The sequence below is a fragment of the Camelus dromedarius genome, chromosome 31 (assembly GCF_036321535.1).
Source record: "Camelus dromedarius isolate mCamDro1 chromosome 31, mCamDro1.pat, whole genome shotgun sequence".
NCBI classification, from domain to species: domain Eukaryota; kingdom Metazoa; phylum Chordata; class Mammalia; order Artiodactyla; family Camelidae; genus Camelus; species Camelus dromedarius.
Window position 1 is genome coordinate 18,205,205 of NC_087466.1, and position 27,186 is coordinate 18,232,390.

The window sequence follows — 27,186 nt, forward strand, 5'->3', positions numbered from 1 at the left end:
GATTTCTCAACTTCAGCACTATTGACATCTTGTGCAGGATAATTCTTCTAAAGCTGTTGAGTGCCACCTTGGAGTTTACTTGTTATATGAAGTAAAAATTTCCTTAATGCTGAAGTGTTAAGGCTAACTTGAGTCGTGCCTTTCTGTTACAGCATCTTAATCAACACGAAGGTCAGTTAAAGACATTGCACACACATACAAATAAAATGACCGTCAAAAACAGTGATTCTGTGGGTAGGTGGGGGTGGATACTAGAATCTGGAGTTGGCGGCAGGTGTTTCACTTGACAGTCCCTTTTGAGTACCACTGTTGATATAAAGCTGTTCCAGTTACACGAAGAATGCTGACAGCCTGTGCAGGTGCTGAGACAGAGACAGGGGCTTAATTCCTTTTGCAAAATAAGGAGCAATATTTGGACCTGAAGCCACTATGTCCCACTATACAAAAACTGTTGCAAAACACCAAGTTCTATACTTGTCAGCTAATACTTCTGGGAGTCTACGAAACAGCTGCTAAGATGGAGCTGGTTAAGAAATGTTAAGCCAAATGGCATAACCTCTAGAAGCCTCAGTTTGCTCATCTGTAAGCTGGGGAGAGCAAGATGTAGATCCTCTGATACTGAAGGTCAGAAAATACTGCATGAACCATAAAGCAGGTAGTGGGTTATCACTCCTAAGCAGGCAAGACATACAGCAATGCAGTTACTAGCATTGGAATGTTTAAATTTAGGATGTGGTGTAACCAAAATTGTCTGTTGATTGTTTATATGTGGTCTTGTTAAGTTTCTTATGCTTCTGGGCTTCTACTTCCTCATTTGTACACTGCGGCAAGACCTCATTCTGACTGTGCACTGAGGATAAAATAAGGCTGTTTGTAAAAGAGAAACATTCCACTATTACCATTTCACCACAGTTTTCTTGTCTTTTCTCATCCTGGGTCAGGGAATAGCAACATGGCAAACAAAACTAGACTTGGAGGCACCGACTCCATGGTGAACATTGGTGCATCGCTACCCTCTACTGGTCAGCAGCAGTGCCACAGTTGGATACAGAGAAGAGAGGGTCCCTGGAGGGGGACCCTGGAAACTGAGGCTCAGAGAGGGGAAGGGACTTGCTGGAGGGCACAGAGTTAGCCTTGGACAGAGCATCTGGGACTCCTGATTCTTAGCTCTTTCCAAAGGGAGAAAAGTGAGGACTGGAACTCACTCATTACGGCTTTACTCTTGCTAGGCTCGCAGGAGCTTTTCCAGGTAGTCTGATTGGGATTTTTTTCTCTCCAGTTCTTCCCTCACCGCCCAAATTGCTTGGACTTCCTGTCCTTTTCTTCGTACCAAGGTAGCCACTGTCAGCCCCGAGGCTGAGTCCTGTTGGGTCCTGGGAGCTTTACAAAAATGACCCCAGATCCTTACAACTGCTTTGTAAGGTGGGCCAGGAAACTAAAGCTCAGAGAGGTTAAGACACTTGCCCAAGGTTGAACAGCTGGTAAGCAAAAGAACCAGGACCTCAACTCTCACCTGAGACCCCAAAGCCCACATTCTACCTGCCACCAAAAAAAACCAAAATAAAGCAAAACATCATGGCAACTTGTGTTGAAGAAATGATATAAAGGTAATCGTGTTTTTTTAAGTGCCCCAAATGGCATTTGCTGGGCAGGTATATGATGAAGCAATGAAAGAGGGGAGATTTTTTTGAGCACCAACCACATACCAGTGACATTTACATCCATTATCTGTCAATTCTCCTATGACTCATACATGATCTTGAATCCTGTCCACAATATTAAGGCACAAATAAGGAAACTGATTTCAAAGAGTTTAAGAACTTTGCCTGAAGTCACTCGGTGAAAGCTGGCATTCACACTCTAATCCCCCTGCTTGGTGTTAGTATATAAACAAATCATGCTTTTAAGAACATACACAGAGGAGAGTATGCGGTAGCCTGGGTCCGGCTAGACTGCGGGCCTCTGCCATGAAGCCCCTCAGGCTCTCCTGTAAACCGTCTTCTTCCTGGAGGCCTCAGGATTTGAAGTCCTCCTGATCTGGATTCAAACCCACTTCCGAGCACTACCAGGTGCCAGGCCCTGGCTGGGTATGTTATTTCATTAAATTCTCATGAACACTGTGAGGTTGTTCATGAGCATTTATTACCTCCATTTTCCAGGTGAGCAGACTGAATCTTGAGAAGTTAAGTACAGTTGGCCTTGAACAACACGGGTTTGAACTGCCCTTGTCCATGTCCACATGGACTTTTTTCAATACTGAACACCACAGTATTACACGATCCACAGTAGAGTGAATCCCTAGATGTGGAGGAACTACAGATACGGAGGCTTGACTGTAAGTTATACGTGGATTTTTGACTACATGGGGGGTCGGTGCCCCAATCCCTGTGTTGCTGAAGGTCAACTGTATCTTGCACGAGTGCGTGGGGGAGCCCAGGTGTTGATAATTTGCCAACCTTCTATGTGATACTATCTTCGTGGTCTTATTCTTCCCCATTAGCAGACAGGAAAACAGAGTTTAAGACAAGTGAAAATGACTTGTCTCAGAGCCTTTGCACTCATTGTTCCCTCTGTATGCAATGCTCTTCCCAGACGTCCCAGTGACTCGCTCGCTCCTAAGGTCTTCACTTAAAAGTCATCTTCCCAGGGAGGCCTTTTCTGACCATCCTGTTTAAAAGTTCATCCTCAACTCTTACATCTCAATGACAAAGGGCAGACGACCCGATTCAAACATGGGCAAAGGACTTAAATATACATTTCTCCAAGAAGATGTACAAATGGCCAAAAAGCACATGAAAAAATGCTCAACACCTAATGATTTGCATTAGAGAAAACCACAGGAGATACCACTTCATACCACTGGGATGGCTGTTATTCACAAAATAGAGAACATCAGGTGTCGGTGAGGATGTGGAGAAATTGGAACCCTCACACCCTGCTGGTGGGAATGTAAAATGGTGTGGCCACTGTGGAAAACAGTTTGGTGGTTCCTCAAAAAGTTAAATATATGACCCAGCAATTCCACTCTTAAGTTTTTACCTGAAAGAACTGAAAAGAGGAACTGAAGTGCTTGTACCAGAATGTTCATGGTAACGTTATTCGCAATAGCCAAAGGTGAAAACAACCCAAGTGTCTGTCAATTGATGAATGAATATATAAAATGTGAGACAGCCGTACAATGGAATATTCTTTGGCTACAAAAAGGAATGAGCTACTGATACATGTAAAACATCGATGAACCTTGAAAATATTACACTAAATGAAAGATGCCAGTCACTAAAGACCACATACTGTATGATTCCATTTATGTGAAGTGTCCAGAATAGGTAATCCATAAAGAAAGAAAATGGATGGTTACCAGGGGCTGGTAAATCCATAGAGACAGAAAGCAGAATGATGGTTGCCAGGGGCTATGGGCTAAAGGAATGGGGAGTGACTGCTTAAGGGGGACAAGGTTTTCCTTTTGAGGTGATAAAAATGTTTTGGAACTAGATAGAGGTGGTAGTTGCACAACATTGAGAACGTACCAAATGCCACTGAACTGTACACTTTAAAACGGTTAATTTTACGTTACGTGAATTTCACCACAATTTAACCAAAAAGCTCAACCCTAAGTACACCTAATCTTCCTTCTCTGCTTGATTTTTCTCCACAGAGTACATGGTCCTCTCACATACTATATATTTGAGTTACCTATTGTTCATCTTGTTTCTTTAGAATATAAATTCCAAAAGGGTTGGAATGTTGAACTCTTTAGTTAACTTACATATCTCCAAAGAGCCCCTGGCACTCAGTAAATGTTTGTTGAATAAATGAATTAGAAAGAGAGTAATGGTGAAGCTGAGTCCTGTTCCCCAACTCTCCACCCCACCTCTAATTCTAACCAGCTCTTGATCGTCAAGCATATTAACAATAATCCTCAGTCTGGGGTCACTTTTTCCCCTCCTTTTCCTAAAGAGCTACATGCACAGGCTCTCAGCTCAGCCCGATAAATCCTTCTTTGCTGAGAGTCTGAGAGAAGAGGGGCAGCAGAGAAGACAACTAATCCATCACTATGCGGAGAAACACTGTCTGCTCCACCGCTCTGCGGCTGCCCACAGCAATTGATTGTAACCCCAGATGGCTGCTGCGAGGCCATCTTGTCCCCCAGCCAGGAGGACATCAGTCCCAGCTGATGCACAGGTTGCTCTTCAAGGGGTACATTTACAGGAAGGAGTCAATAACCATTTACTGAAGAGCCATTCTAACATAGCCCTGAACCAGGCACTGGGCCAAATTACAAATGTAAGATATAATCATTCATTTGATCATTCATTCATTCATTCACTTACATGGTTTTCAAATATTCATTGAGCACCTACTATGTGCCTTGCACTGTCGGTGGCCCTTGATTTCCTAGTCTACAACTGAATTTCCAGCTTAGGCGCCAACGCTATATATACCAGGGTTTCTCAGCCTTAGCTCTATTGACATTTTGGACCAGACAATTCTTTGTTGTGGGGGGTTGACCTGTGTATTGTTGAATGTTTAACAGCAACCCTGGCCATTAGATGCTAGTAGCACTCCCTCAATCATGACAACTAAAAATGTCTCCAGGTGTCGCCAAATGTCTCCTGAGGGTGCACAATCACCCCTGTTAATGAACCAAGGACACGCAGTGTTAATATTAGTTATAATAATAATTATTATGAACCAGCACCATTCAATGTGGTAAGTCCTTTATCTCAGTTATGCTCATAACAAGCCTACAAAGAAGATGCCATCAATGCCCATTTTACTGATGAAGAAATCGAGGTTCAGAGATGTTAATCAACTTGTCCGAGGCCACACTGAGAGTAATGGACAGAGCTGGGGTTCAGATCCAGTTCTGTATAACTCCAGAGCATGAGCGCTTCACCACGCTACATATTCCCAGCCCCTGACACAGAGTCTTGCACATAGTAGGTGCTCAATAAACATTTGTTATCTGAATAAATAAACAAAAGGATGGGAAAGGATTGTGAGAAAGACCTGGAGAAGCACAGGCTGCTATTCTGGGGCTTGATGTTCAGGAAGGGCATATCTTACTTCTTTCCATTATTCATCCATCGACCAATCCACTGATCCACCCATCAACCCATCTATTCATTCACCAAACATTCCCTGAACACCTGGGTTGGGCCTGGCACCTAGGTAGGAGTCTGGTTTCAAGATCTCATAGCCAAACAAAAGATCTGAAATGTGTTCAAAAATTACTGCAACATCAGGTTCAAAGTGATATGCCTTGTTGTGAAGGTACACACACAGATGCTGCACTAGCCAAGACTCTTGGTTGATAGGAGTGTCTGCTTCAATTGGCTTAAGCAAAAAAGGGATGTAACTGGCTCCTGAAACTAGTCAAGCCTTCAGGCATGGCTTGATCCAGATGTTCAAATGATCTCATCAAGAATCTCTCCATCATTTCCCCCTGGATTTCCCTGAATTGACTTCATACCCTGCTCACAAATGGCCACCAATGATTTTAGGCCTATATCCTACCAGCCTAGCAACTGCAGCCTAAGGAGAATGCTACTGTTTCAGTAATTTTAACCAAAATTCCAAGACTTATCAGACTAACCTTACTCATGTGACCACTCTTGAACAGAGTGCAGTAGCCTTGCCGAAGTGGTGCTTTGATTGTCTAGGACTGGGTCCTGGGTCCACCCCTGGGGCCTGTGGTTAGGGACGGCTTGAACCAAATCAACTGAGAATGCAGAAAGTATGGTTCTGCCAAAGGAAAGCCAGAAGAGAAAATAAAGCCAGACAGCAAAACCAACAGATGTCTACTCCAGGTATAACACGGGTTTAAAGGAAAGAGCAATCTCTTTTAGCTGTGAGATCAGGGAAGGCGTTTCGGATCTTGTGGAGGCAGTGGGCTTTGAGATCACCTAATGAACCCAGAACATTCACACAGGACACAGCCTCGGAGCTGGTCAGAGATTCCAACATTCCATACCCAAGACTCTGACTTTCAGACACCCCCAGTGCCAAGTTAGACAGACCAAATTGTATGGGCCCACTCCCTGAGGAAAGACACAAACAGGTCCTTTTACCCGGGGAAATAAATTCTCTATAGAGATCTTCCCAGACTGGGCCATGTTATATGACTTATAGCTGTCCAGGTCCCCTGTGAACACAAAGATTTCTTTCCATTTGTGGGCGAGGCTAGTCATTCAGCTCCAGGTCAGAGGATCAGTTCATCGGTACCACTAGCAGGAACTCTTAGTTGTCCTTCAATATCCATTCTCCTTTCTCAATAGAAGTAAGAAACCTGTTTTTAAGTAAGGTCGAACAGAGGACTATATTTCCCACCTGTTGCAGGCAGATGTGGCCATGTGACTAAGTTCTGACCAATGAGCTGCAAGTGGCAGTGACAGGTCATGCCCTTAAAGAGAGAAATTTTCTTTCTCCTTCCCTCCTTCTTCCATCCTTCTGCTTGGAATTAGATACTGATGGGGGACCATTTTGGGCCAGGCTGTTATGGGCAACAAAACAGAGATGGGTCCCTGATGAATTCATTCCTCAGAGCCATCATACCAGCCCTGAACCATTTTCATCCAGACTGTATGTGACAAAGAAATCAATTTCTACTTTATTTAGGCCACTGTTATTTGGGGTCCCTATTGCATGCAGTTGAGCTCTTATCCTAAGTGATATAGGGCCTGTATCTGACATTTCCATTGTCATTGGGAAGAGAAGGGAAAGAAACAAGGATGCAACACCCTCGATAAATCCTACTGTAAGAGTCCACTACTTCATTTAATCATCAGGACACCGTAAGGTAGGTATCACCGTCCCCTTTTATAGACAGGGAAAATGAGGCTCAGGGAGGTCAAATAACTTCTTTCAGATCACAAAGACGTGGCTGAGTTGTGATATGAGCTCAGAACCACCTATTCAAATTAGCTCCAAAAAATGACTTTCATAATAAAAACACAGCTCTCGTGGAATCTTCTAGAAAAGCTACAGCCTCAAGAAGGCCAAGAATCAGAGTGGTTCCAGGGACCACATCAGCTAAAGCTGGAGGACTTTCATCCTAGTGCTCTTCTTTTTACTTGTCCTTTAATGTCTTTGTCTCTTAATTCATACTCTTGATAGAGAGGTCCCAATTGGCTACTGGCTAGGCAATGGTCTGGCTCTGCCTGGCAGGTGCCCATCCTGGTCTAATCATGGTTTAGGGATATGAAGGCCTGCTGATTTCAGGCTAAGCCAGAAGTTAGGCATGGCAGAAATATCTATTTACCTTTGCTAAAATTAAATCTTTGAATATTGGGTTATCGAACCTGAGCATACAGAAACCACTATCCTTGTCTTCCAAGAGCTTATATCCTCTTATTATTATTGTTACTATAATTAATAACATATCACTATTAATTAACAGCTGCAATTCACTGAACATTATTATCTATCAGGCATGGTGCTTCTAATGAGTAATCTCACATAATTCCCTTAAGGAAAGTAAGTCAGAAACATTTCATCATGTATGGCAACCCAGAGACATCTGGGATTTAAGAATATGCTTTGAGGAAAGAAGTATAATTATTCCACTTTCACTTAACAGGAGAAACTACGTGGTAAGTGCAGTTGTAAAGGAAGGCAAGCTACTGGGCAGGCGGAAACTAAGTGGGGGCTGTCCCAGGCATACGGGAAATGGGACTGGGAATGAAAGACAGGTGGAGGGAAGAAGGGAGGGAGAGGAAGAGGGAGCGAGAAAGGGAAATCAGGTTTGATTGTTTGGATAAGAGGGAGTTTTGATAGGAGCAATGAAATGCGCAGGGAGAAGGACAGAGAGCTTCAAATCATGGACTCTACCACCACTCCCTCCATCTTCTAGCAGAAGAGAACTAGGGTCTCTCCCCATCTCTTTCCTGGGGCCTCCTGAGCTCAGCCTCCTGGCCTGTCCCTCAGCTAGGGTGCTCACTTCCTATTTGCTGCACCTGCTCTATTCTATGTCACCATCTCCATGCATCCAACCCCAGCCTGGTGACCTGATTCCAGTTCCTAGACGTTTCATTGGTTTCTCCGTTTGGCTTGGACCTCTTGAACCACTGAGACTACCCTGATGACCGCCACGTCACTGGCTCAACAAAAAGGGCAGAAGCACATCAACATCTTTGACATGAAGGTGCTGTCAGTTTCACAGGGGCCAAGAGAATCAGGCTGTATTTTAGTTAAGCTTGTTTGATTGTGCGGAATAAATACTAAGTCATACTATGTTACTGTGATATAATAAGAAATATATATTTGGTCTTAGCCTCTGGTTTTGGACACAGAGCTCCTAAATGTCTTGGAATTTCCTGGGTGATAGGAGCGTCTTTTGTCCTAATGAGGCCATTCTTGGTGGGCTCCTGGACAGGTTCAGGGCAGGGGATGGTCACCAGAAAGACCAAGCCATGATTAGAGGCCTGGAACTTTCAGTCCCATCCCTCATCCTCCAGTGGGGGAAGAGGGGCTGGATGCTGAGTTAATAACCAATAAGGCCTCTATAAATATCCCTAAACTTCGGAGCTCAGAGAGCTTCTGGATTGATGAACATATCCATGTGCTGGGAGGGTGACACATTCCAAATCCACAGGGACAGAAGCTCCTGTTCTTGGACCCCTTCCAGACCTCACCCTATGTTCCTCTTCACCTGGTTATTCTATCTCCTTTACCATATTCTTTATAATAAACCAGTAAACCAGTTAACACGTTTCCCTGAGTTCTGTGAGCCACTATAGTCAATTACCAAACCTGAGGAAGGGGTCATGGGAACCCCCAACTGTAGCCAAATTAACTCCTGGGACTCACTACTTGCGACTGGTGTCTGAAGCAGGGGCAGTCCTGTGGGACTGAGCCCGTAACCTGCTGAGTCCATGCTAACTCTGAGTAGTTAGTGTCATAACTGAATTGTAGGACACCCATTTGGTGTCTGGAGAGTTCAGGAACTGGTTGGTGTGGAAAACCCACATACTTGGTGTCAGAAGTGCGGTGAACGCAGAGACACACAGAGGGTTTTCCTTTTGGTCACACCTGTTATGCATATGATCAGAGAGAAACATGAAATATGGGATTTCATGAAAAAATAAAAAAAAGAAGAGAAGTCGTAAATGGGTCAGGCTTCTTGGGCTGCAGAATTAGCAAGGAATTCTCTATTCAGGGCTACTCTCGGGACCCTTGGAGCTGGTGAGTCTTCGTGCCACAGCCCCGCCCTCAGCTCCTCTCTGCTTTCTCTCTCTGCTGCTGCTTTTTGTTTCATGTCCTAAATTTCCATCTATTTAGCATAACTTTATTCTACTTTTCCCTCTATTCTCTGTAACAGAATGCTCTGTTGGAATTAAACTAACGGCTTTTTATCTCCGCTTTAATGAGAGAGAGGGTGACTCACTGATACAAGGAAAGCATTTCCCCTCCGGAAGGTGATGTACTCAGCTTTTGGGTTAAAAAGGAGATGCTATCAAGTATATGTGGATATCTTGGTTAAGTTAAAAAAAAATACTTGATTTCTCAAAAAATTAAACATAGAATCACCATGATCTAGCAATTCTACTCCTGATTGCATACCCAAAAGAATTAAAAACAAGGACATGACCAGAAATTTGTATAACCATGTTCATAGCAGCGCTATGCACAATAGCCAAAAAGTGGGAACAACATAAATGTCCATCAGTGGGTAAGTAGATAAACAAATGTGATCTATCTGTAATGAAGTATCATTCAGATTTAAAAAGGAATGAAATTCTGACACATATTACAACATGGATGAAACTGGAAGACACTATGCTTAGTGAAAGAAGCCAGACACAAAAGGACAGATATGGTATGAGGTACCCAGAGCAGTCAAACTCACAGAGGCAGATAATAGAATGGTGGGTGCCAGGGGCTCTGGGAAGGAATGGAGGGTTATTGTTTGATGAGCACAGAGTTTCAGTTTGAGATGATGAAAAAGTTCTGGAGATGGATGGTGGTGATGGTTGCATAACAAGGTGAATGTACTTCATGCCACTGAACTGTACACTTAAAACTAGTTAAATTGGTAAAATTTGTTATGTACATTTTACCACAATTTAAAAAAAAAGCTCTAGGTTTATTTCATCTTGTGGGAAGGGCAAAGAGAAGAATGGGGCGCATGCTCTTTTCTTTTTCAGGTCATGATCTCAGTACACAGAGTTCCCTGTAGTTTCTGCCTCAAGTAAATCTGGCTCTCCACTGAGGGTCCTTGACGCCCTCTCCAAAGAATGCTAATCCTTCTCCCACTCTTGGGGTGCCCTCCATGGTCCCTAACTCTATTTCCAGATCAATGATCCATCATCTTGAGTGAACTCTGAGGCTCACAGCATCTAGCTGTACCACGTTCTATGTTTTCTCCTTGCTGATGCCTATTAATCAATCAATCAATCAATCAATCAATCAGTCAATCCTCATTCTTATAGGACTTCAGCATCTGGCTCATCCTTTCTCCCCATCCCAGTTCCTACCACCGTACTTAAGACTTTAATGACTGTGAGGATAATCCAAGACCTGGCCAACCTCCTGGTCCCTTGGCGTGTCTCTTCTCATTTCAAGATCTTCACTTGAGCCACTGCTTCTCTTGACCATGTCCTAGGTCTGAGCTGGCCATGGTCATTTCCTCTGTCTTGTCAGTGGAGGAACAAGTGCATGACTGACTTCGAGCACTACAGGGTAGGGTCAAGTGGGGAGAGAGGGGCTCTGGGAAAGATTTTCCTATAAAAGAGACAAAAGAATTGATGATCTTTATTTTTGAGGAGGAACCCAACAACAAAGGTGGTAGCGCAAAGAGAAAGAACCTGTGTCCTTGATGGTGTTGTCAAGTTACTGAATCAACCCTCTCTGAAGTCTGTTCCCCCTCTAGAAACCCTATTATATGAGATAATAATTTATTTCATATTAAGCCAGTTTGAGTCAGGCGTTCTTTTACTTTCACATAAAAGCACCCTAAATAACATAATTCTCAACTCCCAGCCAAAGCTCAGCCCTAGATCAATGTACAGATCCTTCTATTCTGTTTTCATACCTGTCCTGCTAAGACTGATGGAGAAAGCAATGGGTCCCTTGTCTCCTTGAAACCCCACACACCTCTCTCCCACCCACCATTAGAAGGCAAACCCCAGTTTTCCCCATCCTTCCCTAGCCTTGTGTTTATGATTGTGGAACATCTCGGTTATTGCCTGAAGTGGTCGGCTCTTGACTAGGAAATGGATTTTAACAGGTCCCAAGAAGAGCATTTGTATTTGGCTTGAATGGAATGGAGTGGAGGAAAGATCTTGTGATTAAATGAAATCCAGCACCCATGAAAAGGATAAAGCAATTACACTCAGGATAAATTGAGTGGACCAAGTTGCTCCTAGTGCTTTGGTTGAGTTAGGGGGAAAAAGGGAGCTTCCTGCTCTGCATTGTGGGGCTGGCAAGGGATATAAGCCCCAGGGGAAGTGTGATTTAGGTAGAAAGAGGGGCAGAGATGTAGCTCTGCTCACACTGTTTCTGGAACAAATGTAGAAGACCAGAATAAAGTAGTAGATACCAATGATTACAAATTCTACAGCTATTTGAACCACTTGGCAAGAGCTGGTTGGTCTCTGGGTGTGGAGGCGGAGGGCGGGGGGTGGACCCTGGAGGTGGGAAGGCCCCAGGCCCTTAACATAATCTCAGTCATGCAGACTGTTGCAATAACACACTCATGGTCTTTAATTCTCAACACCACCCTGGAATTCCTGTTTTCCTTGCTGGCTCTCTTCTCTCATTTACCATAGCAACTGTTTTGAATCTTCTTCACTCTCATCGAACCTCCTACCCCTCTGCCTTCCCTTGCTACTCATCAGGCAACTCTGCCTCGTATTTCACACAAAAAATAGATGCCATCTGACTGGGACCCCCCTCACCTTCCTCACTTACCTGCAGCTGTACTCACTTTTTCCTCTAGCCCACAGATTTAGTCAGCAGTGCTGTCCAACAGAACTCTCCACGGTGGTGGAAATGTTCTAGGTCTTCACTATGGTAGCCATCAGTCACATGCGGTTGTTGACACTTGAATTAAGTGTGACTGAGAAACTGAATTTTAAATTTCATTTGTTTTTAATTAATTTAAATTTAAATAGCCACATATGGCTAGTGGCCACCCTACTAGGCAGCACTGATTCAGTATAACTCAGAGAAAAATATTTTTGAATACCAGGGCCCTGGGATTTCTCCTAACGCTGTGACATCCCTAAGCAGCAGACTTTTGACCAACTTATTATAAGAATTGTGAATTAGGTGATGAGAAAGAAGGAAGAGAGGGTTAGAGAGACATGTTCACAAGAAATTGCCATGGAGAAATACAGGGGAAATAAACATCATTTTGATAAGCTTTTTTAGTAGCTCCAGTTACCAAGAAAGGAACCACAGTGAATCCTGGCAGGAACATTGCATTCCTGAAGAGGCTCTTCCCATCACCACATCATACTATCATCATTGCAAATCCGCGCTAGTCTTGACTCCAACGCGGAGTTTGAGTGGGAGGAAGAACCAGGCACCAGCCAGGTGCCAGTGTGATGTAGTTATCAGCTGAATTATTTCTAAGGGCATCCAGTTATCTTTGCATTTTCTGCTGTAAAGCAAAATGTGTGCAGCACAAACAGAATGTGACTCAAATGTCCCTTTTCTGTAGCTGATATTGTTCACTTTTGATGATTCTATCACATTTCAAACAGCTACACATCTTTTTACTTCTTCTTCTTTTTTTTTAATGGAGGTACTGGGGATTGAATCCAGGACCTCATGCATGCTAAGCACATGCTCTACCACTGAGCTATACCTGCACCCCTCCCACACACATCTTAAATATGAAAAATCAGGATACCACATCCCCTCCATCCACTGACCTCCTCTAAATGGCTGGCCAATTGCTCTGAGATTGCATTTTGAGTAATTTCTTTCTCCTCTGATTTTAAATACTTCTACCATAGACTAAGTCCCCACCTATCTTTATGTTTAATACTTGACTCTCTCCGGTTCCATTAATTTACCTGTCAGTTTCCTCACTAGTGCCCTTTAATTCTGCAACATTATAATCACTCTTAATAGCTCCTGTGGCCACTGGCTTATTTGTGAACGGCTCTTCCGTTGGCTTCTGAGTGCAACAACCCCCAACACATCCCGCCTGTTTTCCTCTACTTCCCTGATGCCTCTGCTTAGCCTCCTTGGTGTTGGATTCTTCAGGGATCTGCCCCCAGTCCCCCTCCATATCACTACATCTTGTCCCTGGGGAGACCCCTGGCCTCCACCCTTGCCCCTCCTATCCACTTCCCGAAGCACAGCCAGAGGGATTTTACTAACATGCAAATGAGATCACGCAGCAACTTTGCTTATAAACCCACCTATTGCTCTCAGAATAAATTCCTCACTCCTTAGCAACAGCACAGGAGGCTGAAATAGACTGGGTTTCCCCAAAGCAGACCCTGAGACAAGGATTCGGGTGCAAGGAGCTTATCTGGGAGGAGAGGCCAGGAAGGGGAGTGGGGAAGTAGCACAGGGAAGGAAGGGTAGGCAGCCAGTACTGGAAGCATTCAAGAGCAGGTCACTGCTGTGGGCACCTGGGGCCCAATCCCACTAGGGACCTCTGGGAGACTTCTTACACTACCTCCAAGTTGTCCCACTGAAAAGAGCTAGGGTATTAAACCAGAGTCCCCCAGTTTAGGCGCCTCTGTTCTCTGAGAGCCACACCTTTCTCTCTCACTCCTTCCTTTTTTACCTTCCTCCCTCGCCTCCAATCCCCTCCCATTCCTCACCAACAAAGGGTCCCTGGCGCCATATTTGTTCTGTGGCCCCGCCCACAGCCATAGCTGATTGGACCAGAGGTAAATAGCCAGACCAATCACATCCACTCCCCTGGGCTTCTGGAATTGAGCGGTTGATCTGGGCTTTCACTTGAACTTTGGACACCTACCCATGATAGACCTATCTGGCCACAAGCCCTCAGAGAAGCAGAGAGGTTCAGTGTTTAGAGACACATGGCGGGTGCACAGACAGGCAGAGGTGGGACCTCACAGCTTCAGGCAAATTGAAAGAGCAACTTCAGCGCAGGACATTTTAGTTTCCTTTTCTACTGATAGCTTCTTGCGATGCTGGGCCACATTTCATGCCTTTGAGTTCTGTGAGATAATAATGTTTCCTCAAAAAAAAAGAACCTTCCTTTTCTGCTGAAGAAAATCACTTGATTCTTACGACTTTTAGTCAGAAACACACACACACACACACACACACACACACACACACACAGCTTTGACTAAGAAATTCACCCAAGACTTGAGTTTCTGCTTCACAAAGAAACAGAGACCATTATTCTTGACATTCCACTTTGAACCTCATTCAACGGCTCCAATGTTTCCAATGTCCCTCATTAAAAACCACCATTCCCTCTGTCCTCTCATAGCCAAGCTTACCGGAAAAGTATCCCACGTCTACTGTCTCCACTCTCTCGCTCTCGTTAGGCCTTACTTGCACTATTATTTTATGGGAAGGTGTTCCATTTTGAAGCTGTGATTTGAAGCGTCTGTGGGATATTTAGGCCTGGAGGTTCATGGGCTGCAGGTATGGTGGAGCTCAAAAGGCAGGTTTGGTCTGCAGATACAGATGTTTAAAAATCGATCAGTGACTTTTTAAAGTAATGCATACATATTACTTTTTTAGGTAATACATACATATTACTTTTTTAGGTAACACATACATACTTTTTTTTTAAAAAAGTAACGCATTGCTTTTATTTAAATTGAATTGAAACTCCACCTTCCCCAGAATCCGATGATAACTCTATCCCTTTGTTTGGTGATGGACTCTCCCTCATTGAATGGGTCAATAAACTTACTTTTGTTGGATGGCACATTTGTTTCTGATGGTCTTAGGCTGACAGGGCTAGGTCATGGGTTGACCTCCCAGGGCACAGAGCTGGGTGGAAAATGGATCTAGAGGGTCAGGCAGAAAACATCCAGCATAGAAATAAAGTCCTTCCCCCACATCAGCCCACAGCAAATCTAATTCCCCCCACTGTCTACAGACCAGAGTGAAGAAGTGAGGGAGGGAGGAGGGGGAGACCTTCATTGATGCAGAGTTCACAAACATCTGGGGCTGAATAAAGGGTTGTAGAAATGAATCAATCAGCCTCTGAGTGGGGCTTGAGGCAATGGAAAGATCTAGGCTCTTTACTGAGGCACAATGGAAGCACTGGGTCTCCTGACATTTGAAGGGGTGCCCCTTTACCCCAACTGAAACAAGTCAAAAAAAATTGAAAGAAAAAGTGGATAAAGCTGAATTCTTAAAATGCCCTTCCTTTGAACACTATCTTTGTGCAGGCATCTGGGGGAGGCCAGCTGGGGCGGGATCATCTGCCAGCCAGGGCTTTACGACTTGGCTTTTCTTGTTTATTCTCAGCCACATCTGGGGCAGTTGCCAGGGCCCGCCCCTCAACTCTGCCATCATTGGAGGAACTCAAACTTAAAGGCTCCTGCTAAGAATCAGGACGTTTCATTTCCCTCTTACTGGTGGGTCTGCTGTGGCCTGCCTGGGTGGTTTGAGCCCTGGTCCAGCCCTGAGTGGAGAGCGAGCCTCTCACCATGTCTGCCTGCTGCAGCTGGAATGATGTTTTCCAGTATGAGACAAACAAAGTCACCCGGATCCAGAGCATGAATTATGGCACCATCAAGTGGTTCCTTCATATGATAATCTTTTCCTACGTTAGGTAAGTGGGGCGTGGGGATGACCCTAAATCTCTGCAGTGGCTAACGGCATGGAAAACCCCAAGGTGCAGCTTCTGGTGCACATATTGAATTCCCAATGGTTTTAAAATCTGAGACATGAGGCTCACGCAAGCTGGTGGGTAGTGAGGGGGGAGGAAGCAGCAGGCGGGAGGAAGCAGTGCCAGTCTGCTGCAGGAAGAAGCCACGGGAAGGCAGTGTGACGCTTTGGGTTCTCACCCAGGCCTGCCAGGGCGGCGAGCTGGGCAGGGCATGCCTGGGGAAGGTGGGAAAACACAGGGCTACACCCTGGGTTCCCAGGGAGGAGGCAAGGATTCAGGGCACACCTGGTGATAATGCTGGCATCTATCTGAATCATCACTGCTTAGGGGGAGGAATAGGACCAGACTTGTAAATGTAACTTTACATACTCCTCAATGTCAGGAAGATGCTCTTTTTTTTTTAACAGCTTATTGCAATATAATTCAGATGCCGTACAGTTCACCCTTCTAAAGGGTACAATTCAGGAGTTTTTCGTATATTCAAAGAGTCATGCAAACCATCACCACAATCAATGTTAGAATATTTTCATCACCTCAACAACAAAAATAACCCCCACACCCTTAACCATCACTCTCAATCCTCCTATTCCTCTGCAGCTCCAGGCACCCACTGATCCACTTTCTATCTCTATGGATTTACCTATTCTGGATATTTCATATAAATGGAATCATGCAACATGTGATCCTTTGTGTCTGGCTTCTTCCACTTAGCATCATGTTTTCAAGTTTCATCCATGTTGGAACATGTATCTCATTATGGCTGAGTAATACTCCATTGTATGGATATACCACTTCGACTGGAAATTTGAGTTGTTTCCAATTTTTTGCTATTATGAATGATGCTGCTATGAACATTTATGTACACATTTTTGTATGAACATGTCTTCAGTTTTCTTGGGTATGCACCTACGAGTGGAATTGGTGGATCACATTTTCAACCTTTTGAGGAACCACCCAACTGTTTTCCAAAGTGGCTGCACCATTTCATATTCCCACCAGCAAATCTATGTTCAAATTTCTCCACATCCTCACCATCATTTGCTATTGTCTGTCTTTTGGATTATAGGCATCCTAGTGAGTATCTCATTGTGGTTTTGACTCATATCTACCTAATGGCTAATGCCCCCTTGTTCTTTGTGATGAGGATGATAATGATGATAACCTGCATCTATATAGGGAGACAGTATACTGTACTAGCTGAGGGTAACCTATTTTATAATCCTGGCTAAGTTTCTTTGGTCAAGTCACTTAGTCTCTCTGAGCCTGTTTCTGCATCTATTCATAGAGTTGTTGTGATAATTAAACAATAAAAGGCATGGCAAGCCCTTACCAATGTCTGGCATACAGTAAGAGCTTCACAAACAGTAGCTATTTTTTTAAATAATCTTTTTGAATTAATAGATACTTTCACACACATCCTCTCCTTTGCCCCTCAAAGTAACCATGGCCACAATTGGGATTTGAGATCTGAAAATGTAGATTCAAAAATCCTTCACCTTTTTGAGCCTTGGTTTTCTCATCTGTAAAATGGGGATTAATATGGTTGTTGTCAGAATTAAACAAGTTCATAAATGTAAAGCTGCTGTGAAAAATACCTGGCACATGGCCAGTCCTTACCAAGTGTTAATTCTTCTTTTTAGTAATATTATTGGGGTTATCATTATTTGATTCATATGTTTATTATACAACAAATATTTTATTTGTCTTATTTTAGAATTGAGACACATTACTTAGACCAGGTATCACAGAACCAATAATAAAGAGCATAGTTAGCAAATGCTCCCTTATGAATTAATACATAGATCATATGTCACAGTTTCACATAACAGGTGATGTGGTTTCCTGGTATTCTTGGGCATAGCATGCAATGTCTTAAGCAGATTATTGTATGTATAAGAACAGCTTATTATGAGAACACCTTATAATGATAAATATTTTTCTTTCATATGATGGAATCTTATCTTACATGTATTTAATTCCCTCATTCAGTTGTACATGTTTCAAGGGAGCACAGAGAGAGAGAGCACAATTTAAACGGTGCAATGATTCAGCAACTGGGTGCCCCAGAGTAAGTGTGAGGTGGGGTTCCCTCAGTCAGTCTCTGTTCCCACATGCTTCTCATAGAGTGAGCATCTCTCGTACTGTGAATATTTTCTACCCAACACACCCCTTAAATAAGCCAACTCCTTCACCTTCACCTGGAGCAAAATTGGAAAAACAGCAACTTGTTCCAGAGCTGGAGGGAAAAGAGGCTCTGATGAACTCATTGGGAAGTAGAAGGTCTGTTTGCTATGCTTTGTGAACAATTTAAGGATTTACCAAAGACAATTTTGACAAGACACTATTTTTACCTTAAAGGCTGACTTTAGAAGATAACCCCCATATACAATGCTTTTCCATTGTTTATATTTTAAATTATAAAACTGAAGAAAAAATATTTCCAACTTTGCTTTTCCCCTCTATGGTAATGGTACTTTTATTTACATGTCACTGAATGAAGTCCCATAGGACATGCTATGTTCTATCTATTGAAGGCTATTTGTGAAATGCTGCCTTAAACGATATGGTGAGGCCTCAAGTTGATATAATGGCAGCTTGACCATCTGTGAAATGGGTAGACTCATGGTGCACAGGGACTGGGGAAGGTAGTTTGCCTCAAATAGGACTGGTGTGGACCAGAGGTAGAAGTCCAGACAGGCTTAGGTAATATTCAGGATATTAGCAGCAGGCGGTGGATTCTGGCCCTGGGATTCTGGGTTCAGAGGCTGTCCATAACTCTGGCTGAAAAGGCAATGGGCCAGGATAATGAAGACAGACAGGGAGGTACAAGGCAGGGGCTGCCAACAGAGGAAATAAGACAAGAGGCTGATCAGCTTTTCATAGTTCCTCACAACCAGGTTCCGATTTGGAGTCAAAGGCAGGGGCTGCAGCTACAGGCAAGATCAAGTAGCTCAGCCTCCAGGCTTGCAGGAGTGTGTGGAGAGGATGCTGAGTAGGTCTGCGTTAGTCAGAAACTTAATGCAAGTAAGCCACCAAGCCACACAAGGGGGTTTATTGTCACATAACAGGGCATCAGAAGAGATGGAGCTGTCCTCAGACATGGATGGTTATAAAAGTTCAAACTGTGGCAGCTGGGTCTCTCTCCCCATATCTTTTTTTTTTTTTTTCCCATTTGTGTTTCTCTCCCCACATCTTGACTCTATTTGGCTTTCTTCTTGAATAGGCTCTTTATGTAGCAAGACGGCATGTTCGTACCCTTTAGCAACCCCAGACAAACAAACAAGTCTTTTCTGATAGTTCTGGCAGGAAAGTCACAGGAAAGACTGACGGTTGAGCTCCAGTTACACATCCATCACTGAACCAGTCCCTGTGGCTGGGGGCATGGTGTAACCTGATTGGCCACCCTTGGATCATGTGCTGGCTCCTGTGGCAGGAAGTAGGGAGAGGGTGGCAGAGCTGAATGTGCCCAACCGGAGCCCTATGCTGTGGCTCTTCCTTAGGAAGGAAGAATTCCACTGCCAGAAGAACCAGGAAAAGGAAGGGGTGGGGGCAGGGGGAGAGACAGACAAAAAATAAACATCCATTACAAGGTCTTTCCAAAAGCTGGAAATACCAGGGACTTCTGAAGCCTCCTGCTCTATCCCTGGCTTGTCTCAACCCAGCACCTGGGCTGTAGAAACTCTGCCCCAAGTTATTGCCAAGGCTGGGACCTCGGTATTCTCAACAGAAATTTCCTCTGAGAATCAGCTCCTGGAATTCCATACAGTCTTCCAGCCCATGTTCTGTTTCACCCTCTGGCCTCAGTGAGATGGGAAGACTGGGATAATGATGACTATACTCCAGGAAAGCTGAGATTCAAACACCTGAATGACAATAAAGGTAACTTCCTTCTGTTGTTGGCTTTATTTGTATCATCTCATTTGATACGTTGGGACGTAGATATTCTTTTCATTATTTCACAGTGAAGGAAATGGAAGCTATGAAAGATGGAGTTAAATTCTGAGAAACATCCAGTTAGAAAGTGGGTTTCAAAAGGGATTTGAATCCAAAGCCAATGCTCTTAATCCACAAACCACACTGCTAAAGTGAATACTTGTCAGACTGCAAAAGCCCAGGCACTAGGCTTCCTCAGCCTTTAGCCAATGATCCTTCCTTTTCACCTTGATCCTCTTTGTCTTCCTGAGTTGGCCAGGGCAAGTGAAGGATGAGGATGGAGGCTAGAATGCGCATCCCATGAGCTTGTCCTTCTCTATTATTTATTCATTCTCCAGAATTTAGAGCATCTATGAGGAGTCAGGCACTGTTGTTCAGTGGCACTAGAGATTATAACAGTGAGTGAAACTCATTGGATTATATTCCAATGGAGGAAAGAGACACGATATGAAAATGCAAAGAGATATAATAAAATGTCTGATGGTGCTAAGTGCTACGAAGAATAAGAAAACAGGAAAGAACAGAGAATGGGCATATGTGTGATAGAGACGTTGGGGCTGAGATCTACACGAAGAAAGGGAACCAACCATGAAGTATCTGGAAGAAGAGTGTTTTCGGTGCAGGGAATAGGAAGTGCAAAGGCCCTGAGCCGGGGACTTGATAGGGTGTTCAAGGAAACGGAAGGAGCCAGTGTGGCTGGAGCAGAGAGAACAAGGTAGTGAATGCAAGGCAGTAGGAGAGCTGGAGAGGTAACATGGGGAGGGGAGGGAGGGCAGATCATTCAGGGCCTTGGAGGCCATTCTGAGTTCCTTCGATTTTATTCTGATGAGCTGAGAAGCCATAGGAAGATTTAAAGCAGAGAACTGAAAGATACTTGCATTTTGAGGGGAAGATTTCCCTCTTCCCTGGAGACAGTCCTCTCAGAAGCCTTTGAAATGAATACAGAAGACTAGGGAAGGTTGAGAGAGAAATGCGAGAACAAACTCCACTCACAGCTGCTTCTTCCTCATCCAGCCAACCTCCCTCCGTGCCAACAGCAAGCACAGTATTGTCCGGCACAGCCTCAGGCTGTCTGTCACCATCGAAATGCTGCTGTTGTGCTAGTTCATGGACATTAAATGTAGCCCGTGGCTGGCTGCCTGTTTCACGGGAGCGTGGCCACACACCTGTGTGGCTGGGCCTCCTTCGGGTGAGTTGAAGTGAGTCTACCGCTGAGGTGGGAGAGTCACCAGCGGTGTGGAGGGGGAGGGGGCAAATCCAACCCAGGCCTGGCCCCTGGGGCCCCTGCCACTTGAAGGCAACAGAAACATGAAGATATCTGCCACATTCTCATCCCACCCTGGCCCCCTGGGTAACAGACAGACATGGGAGGAGCCAAAAAGACCCATTTCAGGAGGAGACCTCTCCCCAGGAGAAGAATCCAGCCACCTTATACACGGGATCAAGAGAACAGCAAATGCAAAGGTCTAGAAGCAAAAAGGAGGAACAGTCAAAGGACAGCATGTTCCAGAATCTGGTGAGAGAGGAAGGAGGAGCAGGCGCCAAGGGCAGAGAGGTAGGCAGGGGCCAGAGCTGGAATTTGTTTCTCAGTGCCATGGGGAGCCGCTGAGAAGGTTTGTACAGGGGAGTGAGACCATTTGATTCATGTTTCTAAAAGCCCTCCCAGGCCACTGTGCAGAATGTGGATTATAAGCAGGCAAGAGTGGCAGTCGGGGGACCAGTAAGAAGGCCGCTAGAGCCACCCAGATGAGAGAAGACGGCGACCTGGACTAGAATTGGGCAGTGCAGTTGGAGAGAAGAGGGCAAAGTCAGGCTATGTTTTGGAGGGAGAAACTGATGGGTTTGCTAGAAGGTGAAGATGACTCTAGGTTTCTTGGTGGATGAGGATGCCTTATACTAATAAAAGGAAGACCAAGGAGAGGAAGCTTGCTGACTAACGTAGCATTGTTAACAATGTCAAACAAACTATTAAAACATCTCGACTATTACCATATTTCAGCATCCATCTTAATTAATGTCTAAAGCAAAACATTAAAAAAGCTAGAAGCACATAGTCTAAAAAAAAGAAGCATGGTCTTTCCAAGTGAATGATTTTAGCTTTATGAAGAGCTTGTGCTGTTGCCCTGGTTTTCTCATTTCACTGGGGAATGGCAGAGGCTTCTCTGTGGACCAGCTCTCACGTACCCACAGGCTTCTGGGCACCACCACTCCAGCCCCGCTTCCCACCGGGGTGGGACTCTCCCAGCCCTCCTGGTTTTGCACAATGCTGGGAAAAGCAAGGACCAGGTTACAGGGATTATTCACAGGACTGCACCTGCAAAATGCCAGAGGAGGGGAAGTAAAAGTGGGACTGGAGAAGCCAGCAGGGACCCGATTGTGAACAACCTTGAACTTCATCCTGAGGGTACTGAGAAAGCAGGAAGAGTCTTCCCCACCCCGCCATCAACATTTTATTTTGAAAAACTCCAAACTTACAGGAAACATTAAGGGGGCTGTGCTCATAGTTTTGTTTTAGAGAGAGCACTCTGCTTTCAAACTGGCAACACCTATAGAGTACAGCGGAGCCCTTAGCGAGGGCCAGGTTCTGTTCTTAGCTTGTGATGTGTGTTAGTCTCTTTGATCCTTATAAATAGTCCTACAAAATTGCTTCTCATAATGTGTGATCATGATGTGAGCAGCGTGACTGTGGGGAAATTCCCGTTATGGGTTCCACCTCTTGACTATATATCACAACTTAATTTTCCAGCCTCCCTTGCAGCTAAGCATAGAGACCCAGGCTTTTCAAACATGTGCACCAAGCAACAACACTTCAGTACACAGGAAATAACATACGGTGGTGGGCATGAGCAGAATTCATCTTTAGGAATGCATGGGGGCAGTACCAGCCTTGACCTACACAATAGGGACCACTTCCTGGACCCTGTGCTTTAGAAATCCCACCTTAGCCCTCTGCCAGCTGTGAGCTTCCCCATGGACTAAGGAGCCTGTGGGGCTGCATTAGTTTTCTATTGCTGTGAAACAAACTCAGAGGCATAAAACACTGCCACTTCTTAGCTGACAGTTCTGTTGGTCACTAGTTTGGGCATGAAGTGACTGGGTCTCTGCTTAGGGTCTCATAAGGCTGAAATCAGAGAGTCAGCTGTGCTGGGTTCTCACCTTGGGACTCTGGGGAAAAAAATTAACTTTCAGGCTCATTCTTCCTGTTGGCAGAATTCAATTCCACGTGATTATAGGACTCAGAGCTCTGTTCTCTTGCTGACTGTCAGCCAAGGACCACTCTCAGATCCTAGGGACCACCTGCACTCTTTACTGTGCGGCCCTCTCCATCTTCAAGCCAGCAATGACACAATGTTCTCATGCTTCAAATCTCTGACTTCTCTTCTGGGACCACCCAAAGGAAACACTCTGCTTTTAAAGAGCTCGTGTGATTGAGTCAGGCCCACCCAGATGATCTTGCTGTCTTCAGGTCAGCTGTATAACATAACCTGATCATGGACGCATTTCCACCATACTCAAAGTCTGGGGGACTAGGCAGGGTGTGTATGCCAGGATACAGGAAATACTGGTGTTCTCTTAGACATCTGCCTGCCGCAGGGGCAGAACATGCCCATCTAGAACACTGGATGCGTTCTCCCATCCCTCCATGCTCTGGGTATGCAGGACCCCAGAATTCTCTTCCCAAAAGTCTCTTAATCTTTTCCCACATTTTCCTCTTGAGAGAAGCCCATAGCATCCAGGGGCATGCTCTTGCGATCAAGGATATTATTTTTAAAGTCTGTTATGACTTTTAAATAAGCAGAATGGGGGCCTCCACTTGTTCTTTTGCCTGAGTGTTAACTTCCTGTCACTGCTGTAACAATCACAAACTCGGTAATTTAAAACGATGATTTATTCCCTCACAGTTCTGGAGACCAGACATCTAAAATCAGTATCAAAGTGCCAGCAGGGCCATGCTCCCTCCAGAGTCTCTAGGGGAGAACCCTCCTTGCCTCTTCCAGCTTCTAGTGGTGGCCTGCATTCTTTGGCTTGTGGTCACATCACTCGAATCTTCAAGGCCAGTATCCTTGACTCTCCACTCCACCTTCAGAGAGCTTTCTCCTGTATGTGTAGATGTGGATGCATGAAATCTCCCTCTGTCTCTCTCTTATAAGAATACATATGATGGTATTTAGGGCCTACCTGGACAATCCAGGATAATCTCAGCATCTCAAAATCCTTAACTTAATCACACCTACAAAGACCCATTTCCCAAATAGTTTAACATTTATAAATTCCAGGGATTAGGATCTGATAGCTGTGGGGCCATTATTCAGCCTACTAGGGGAGGGGTGGCCCCCACAATCCAGTTCATTGGGGCACAGCAGCGACAAGATTCTGGCACTTGCTCCCAAACATTATTGGCAGGGGCTGCCCACATTTATGAGAGCCCACCTCATGGCTCAGCAGTGGCTGGCAGTCTTTTCCCCGGAACAGTCCCTGTTCTCTGGGGTGGTGTTGGCTGTGCAGTGTCTCAGCGAGCCTGGTTTTTGATCCTCTGAGAAATTGTATGAACTGCCTAATGTCCTTTTAAAAATCTTTCTTTACTTTTTAACAACTTTATTTTTTGTTTGTTTGTTTGTTTTTTGTTTTGGAGGGAAGTAATCAGGTTTACTTATTTATTTTGGTGGAGGCACTGGGGACTGAACCCAGGACCTTGTGAGTGCTAGGCATGTGCTCCACCACTGAGCTGTACCCTCCCTCTTTTAACAACTTTATGGAGGTATAACTTATATATCATAAAATCACCCATTTTAAGCATACACTTCAAGGATTTTCTGTAAATTTTGTAAGTTGTATAACCATCACCATAATCCAGTTTTAGAACATTTCATCACCCCAATAAGATCCCTCATTCCCATTTGCAGTTGCTCCCCATTCCCACCCTCCAGACCCAGGCAACCACTAATCTATCCCCTATTCTATAGATTTGCCTTTTCTAGACAATCTTTCTTCTTAAACTCGGCAGGGTGGACTCTGTTGTTTAGAACTAGAAACTCTGCCAGCTAATACTAATATCCCCTATTTATTGAAGAAGAAATTACGACTCACAAAGGCTAAGTAACTTACACAGGACCATGTGGGTAGTAAGTGGTAGAGCCAAGACTGAACCCAAGTATCTCACCCCAGAGTCCAAGCTCTCTCTAAAGTAATGGAGAGAATGGAGGAGACAGGAGTACAAATGGAGAGAGGGAGACCATTTAGGAGGCTCCTGGGTTGTCCAGGTGAGAACTGATGGTGACTTGGACTGAGGAGATAACAGTGGCAGAGGTCAGAGGTAGACAGATTTGAGTAACATTAGGAAGATAAAACAATAAAATTCAGTAATTGAATGGATGAGGGGGAATGAGGGAAATGATGAGTTAGGGAGTGTGCCACTTTTCTAGTTTGGGCAACTGATGGCTGGTGGAAGAACTTACTGGGATAGAAAATGGGGGAGAAAACACCCATTTGGAGCAGAAGATGAGTTGAGAACTAAAGGAATTGAGTTTGACACATCTATGGAACATACAAATATACATGCTTAGTGGGGAGTTGGATATATGAATCTGGAGCTGGAGCTGGAGATTTATGTATCACCAGCATATAAATGGTGACTAGAATCATGGAAGTAGCTGCAACTGACCAGCAACAGAGGATGTAGATAAGAAGGCAAGAGGGCTTAGAACAGACACCTGAGGAATACTGACCTTTAAGTGATGGGAGGCACAGAGGTTCCTAAAGGAGTCTCAGAAAGGGTGAACACAGAGATCCAAAGCAAGTTAGGAGAATGTGGATTCTGGGAAGCTGAGGGAAGAAGGGGAGGCAGGGAGGCGGTGCATGGTCATGTCAAATGCTGCTGAGAATTCAGGAAGATCGGGTCTGGGGCAAGTCTATTGGATTTAGTCATGGTGTTGTTGTTTACTTGGCAAGAGAGGCTTTAGAGAAGTGCTGGGGGTGGGAGCCAGACTGGAGTGGGTGGAGGAGTAAATGGAGATGCGGAAATGGATGTAATGACTCACTTTTCCAAGGGACTTGGCTACGAAGGAGAAGAGAGGCATCAAGTGGTGGAAGGAGAAGAATGTGGGGTTGAGGGAGGGTTTATTTTTAAGATGAGAAATCATGTTGAAATGCAGATGGAGAGGAGACTTAAGAGAAAGGGAGGTGATGAGATAAATGGAAATCATCACCTTCACCATCATCATCATCATCATCATCATCATCATCATGGTTACCAACTAGCAACCACAAGGAAAGCTTTTTCTGTGCTGGGACTGTTCTAATTGTTAGATATTTCTTCCTTATTACATTGAGCCAAAATCCATCTCCCTATAATTTTTCCCACTGGTTAGATCTCTGCCCTGTGGTCCATCTTCTACTTGACACTCTCCAAATGGCTGTACCTTGCTATTATATTTCTCCTCTTCTCCAAAATTATATCCCCAGTTCCTCTATCCATGTGCTCCCAATACAGTATCCAGACCCTTTACTATCTTAGTCAAGCCCACACAACCACATTCTTGTTTGTCAAGGCCCTCTTAAAACGTGGTGTGTGCACTCTTGCTGTGCTGGTGGAAACATGAAATGGTTGAATCTTCTGTGGTTTGGCAAAATGAATTAAGATAAAAATGTGCACATCCTTTGACCCAGAAATTTATCTTAAGGTGTAAAATTTACCTTAGGTGTGAAAAGATTCTTGTGCAAGTATGCGCCTAGCAACATGAAAATGGAGAGTGGAAAGACAATGAACCATAGTGTTTAAGAGAAAAGACTGATCTTCAATGATAAAAGACTGAGGGCTTCTCCTGGCTCCCTGAAGATCATGAACAAGACAAAGATGTCGATTTTCACCACTGCTATTTGACATTGTACTAGATGTTCTAGCCAGAGCAATTAAGCAAGAAAAAGAAATAGAAGGCATCCAACTTGGAAAGGAAGACAAACTATACTAAATGATATGATCCTATACATGGAGAATCCCAAAGAAGTCACAAAAAGCTGTTCAAGTTAAGAAACCAATTCAGTAAAGTTTCAAGGTTCAAGATCAGCACACAAGAATCAGTCATGTCACTATATACCAACAATGATCAATCTAAAGAAGAAATTAAGAAAACAATTCCATATTCAATGGCATCTAAAAGAGCATAAACTGTGGGGCCAGTGTTGCTACTAACTATGTGTCTTAGTCTACTGGGGCCACTATAACAAAATACCACAGACTGAGTGGCTTACAAACAGCAGAAATCTATTTCTCATGGTTCTAGAGTCTGGAAATTCTAAGATCAATGCACCAGCATATATGGTGTCTGGTGAGAACCCACTTCCTGATTCATACATGGCTATCTTTTTACTGTGTCTTCCCATGGCAGAAGGAGATAAGAAGTTTCTGGGGTCTCTTTTATAAGGGCATTAATCCCACTCATAAGGGCTCCACCCTCATGAACTAATCA

The 27,186-nt window shown here is 44.3% G+C and overlaps 2 protein-coding genes across 8 annotated transcripts in view; one reads left to right on the forward strand and one right to left on the reverse strand.

The window, feature by feature from the left end:
• The window catches only part of IFT81 (intraflagellar transport 81), a 158,261-nt gene that overhangs the window by 82,070 nt on the left and 49,005 nt on the right, over positions 1-27,186 (reverse strand). For 4 of the 7 annotated variants that reach the window (XM_031442656.2, XM_064481235.1, XM_064481236.1 and 1 more), the window contains one exon: positions 14,439-14,616. The exons of 2 other annotated variants lie outside the window; for them this stretch is intronic. The gene's annotated coding sequence lies outside the window, so the exon portion shown is untranslated. Of the gene's footprint in view, positions 1-10,527; positions 10,843-14,438; positions 14,617-27,186 lie in introns of those variants that run through there. One more of the 7 variants, XM_064481237.1, reaches the window with a different exon arrangement.
• P2RX7 (purinergic receptor P2X 7) overlaps positions 15,514-27,186 on the forward strand; it is a 46,036-nt gene continuing 34,363 nt past the window's right edge. Inside the window, exon 1 of the mRNA XM_031442665.2 lies at positions 15,514-15,730. Coding sequence (XP_031298525.2) covers positions 15,606-15,730 — 125 coding nt within the window. The 5' untranslated portion in view covers positions 15,514-15,605. The remainder of the gene's footprint in view (positions 15,731-27,186) is intronic.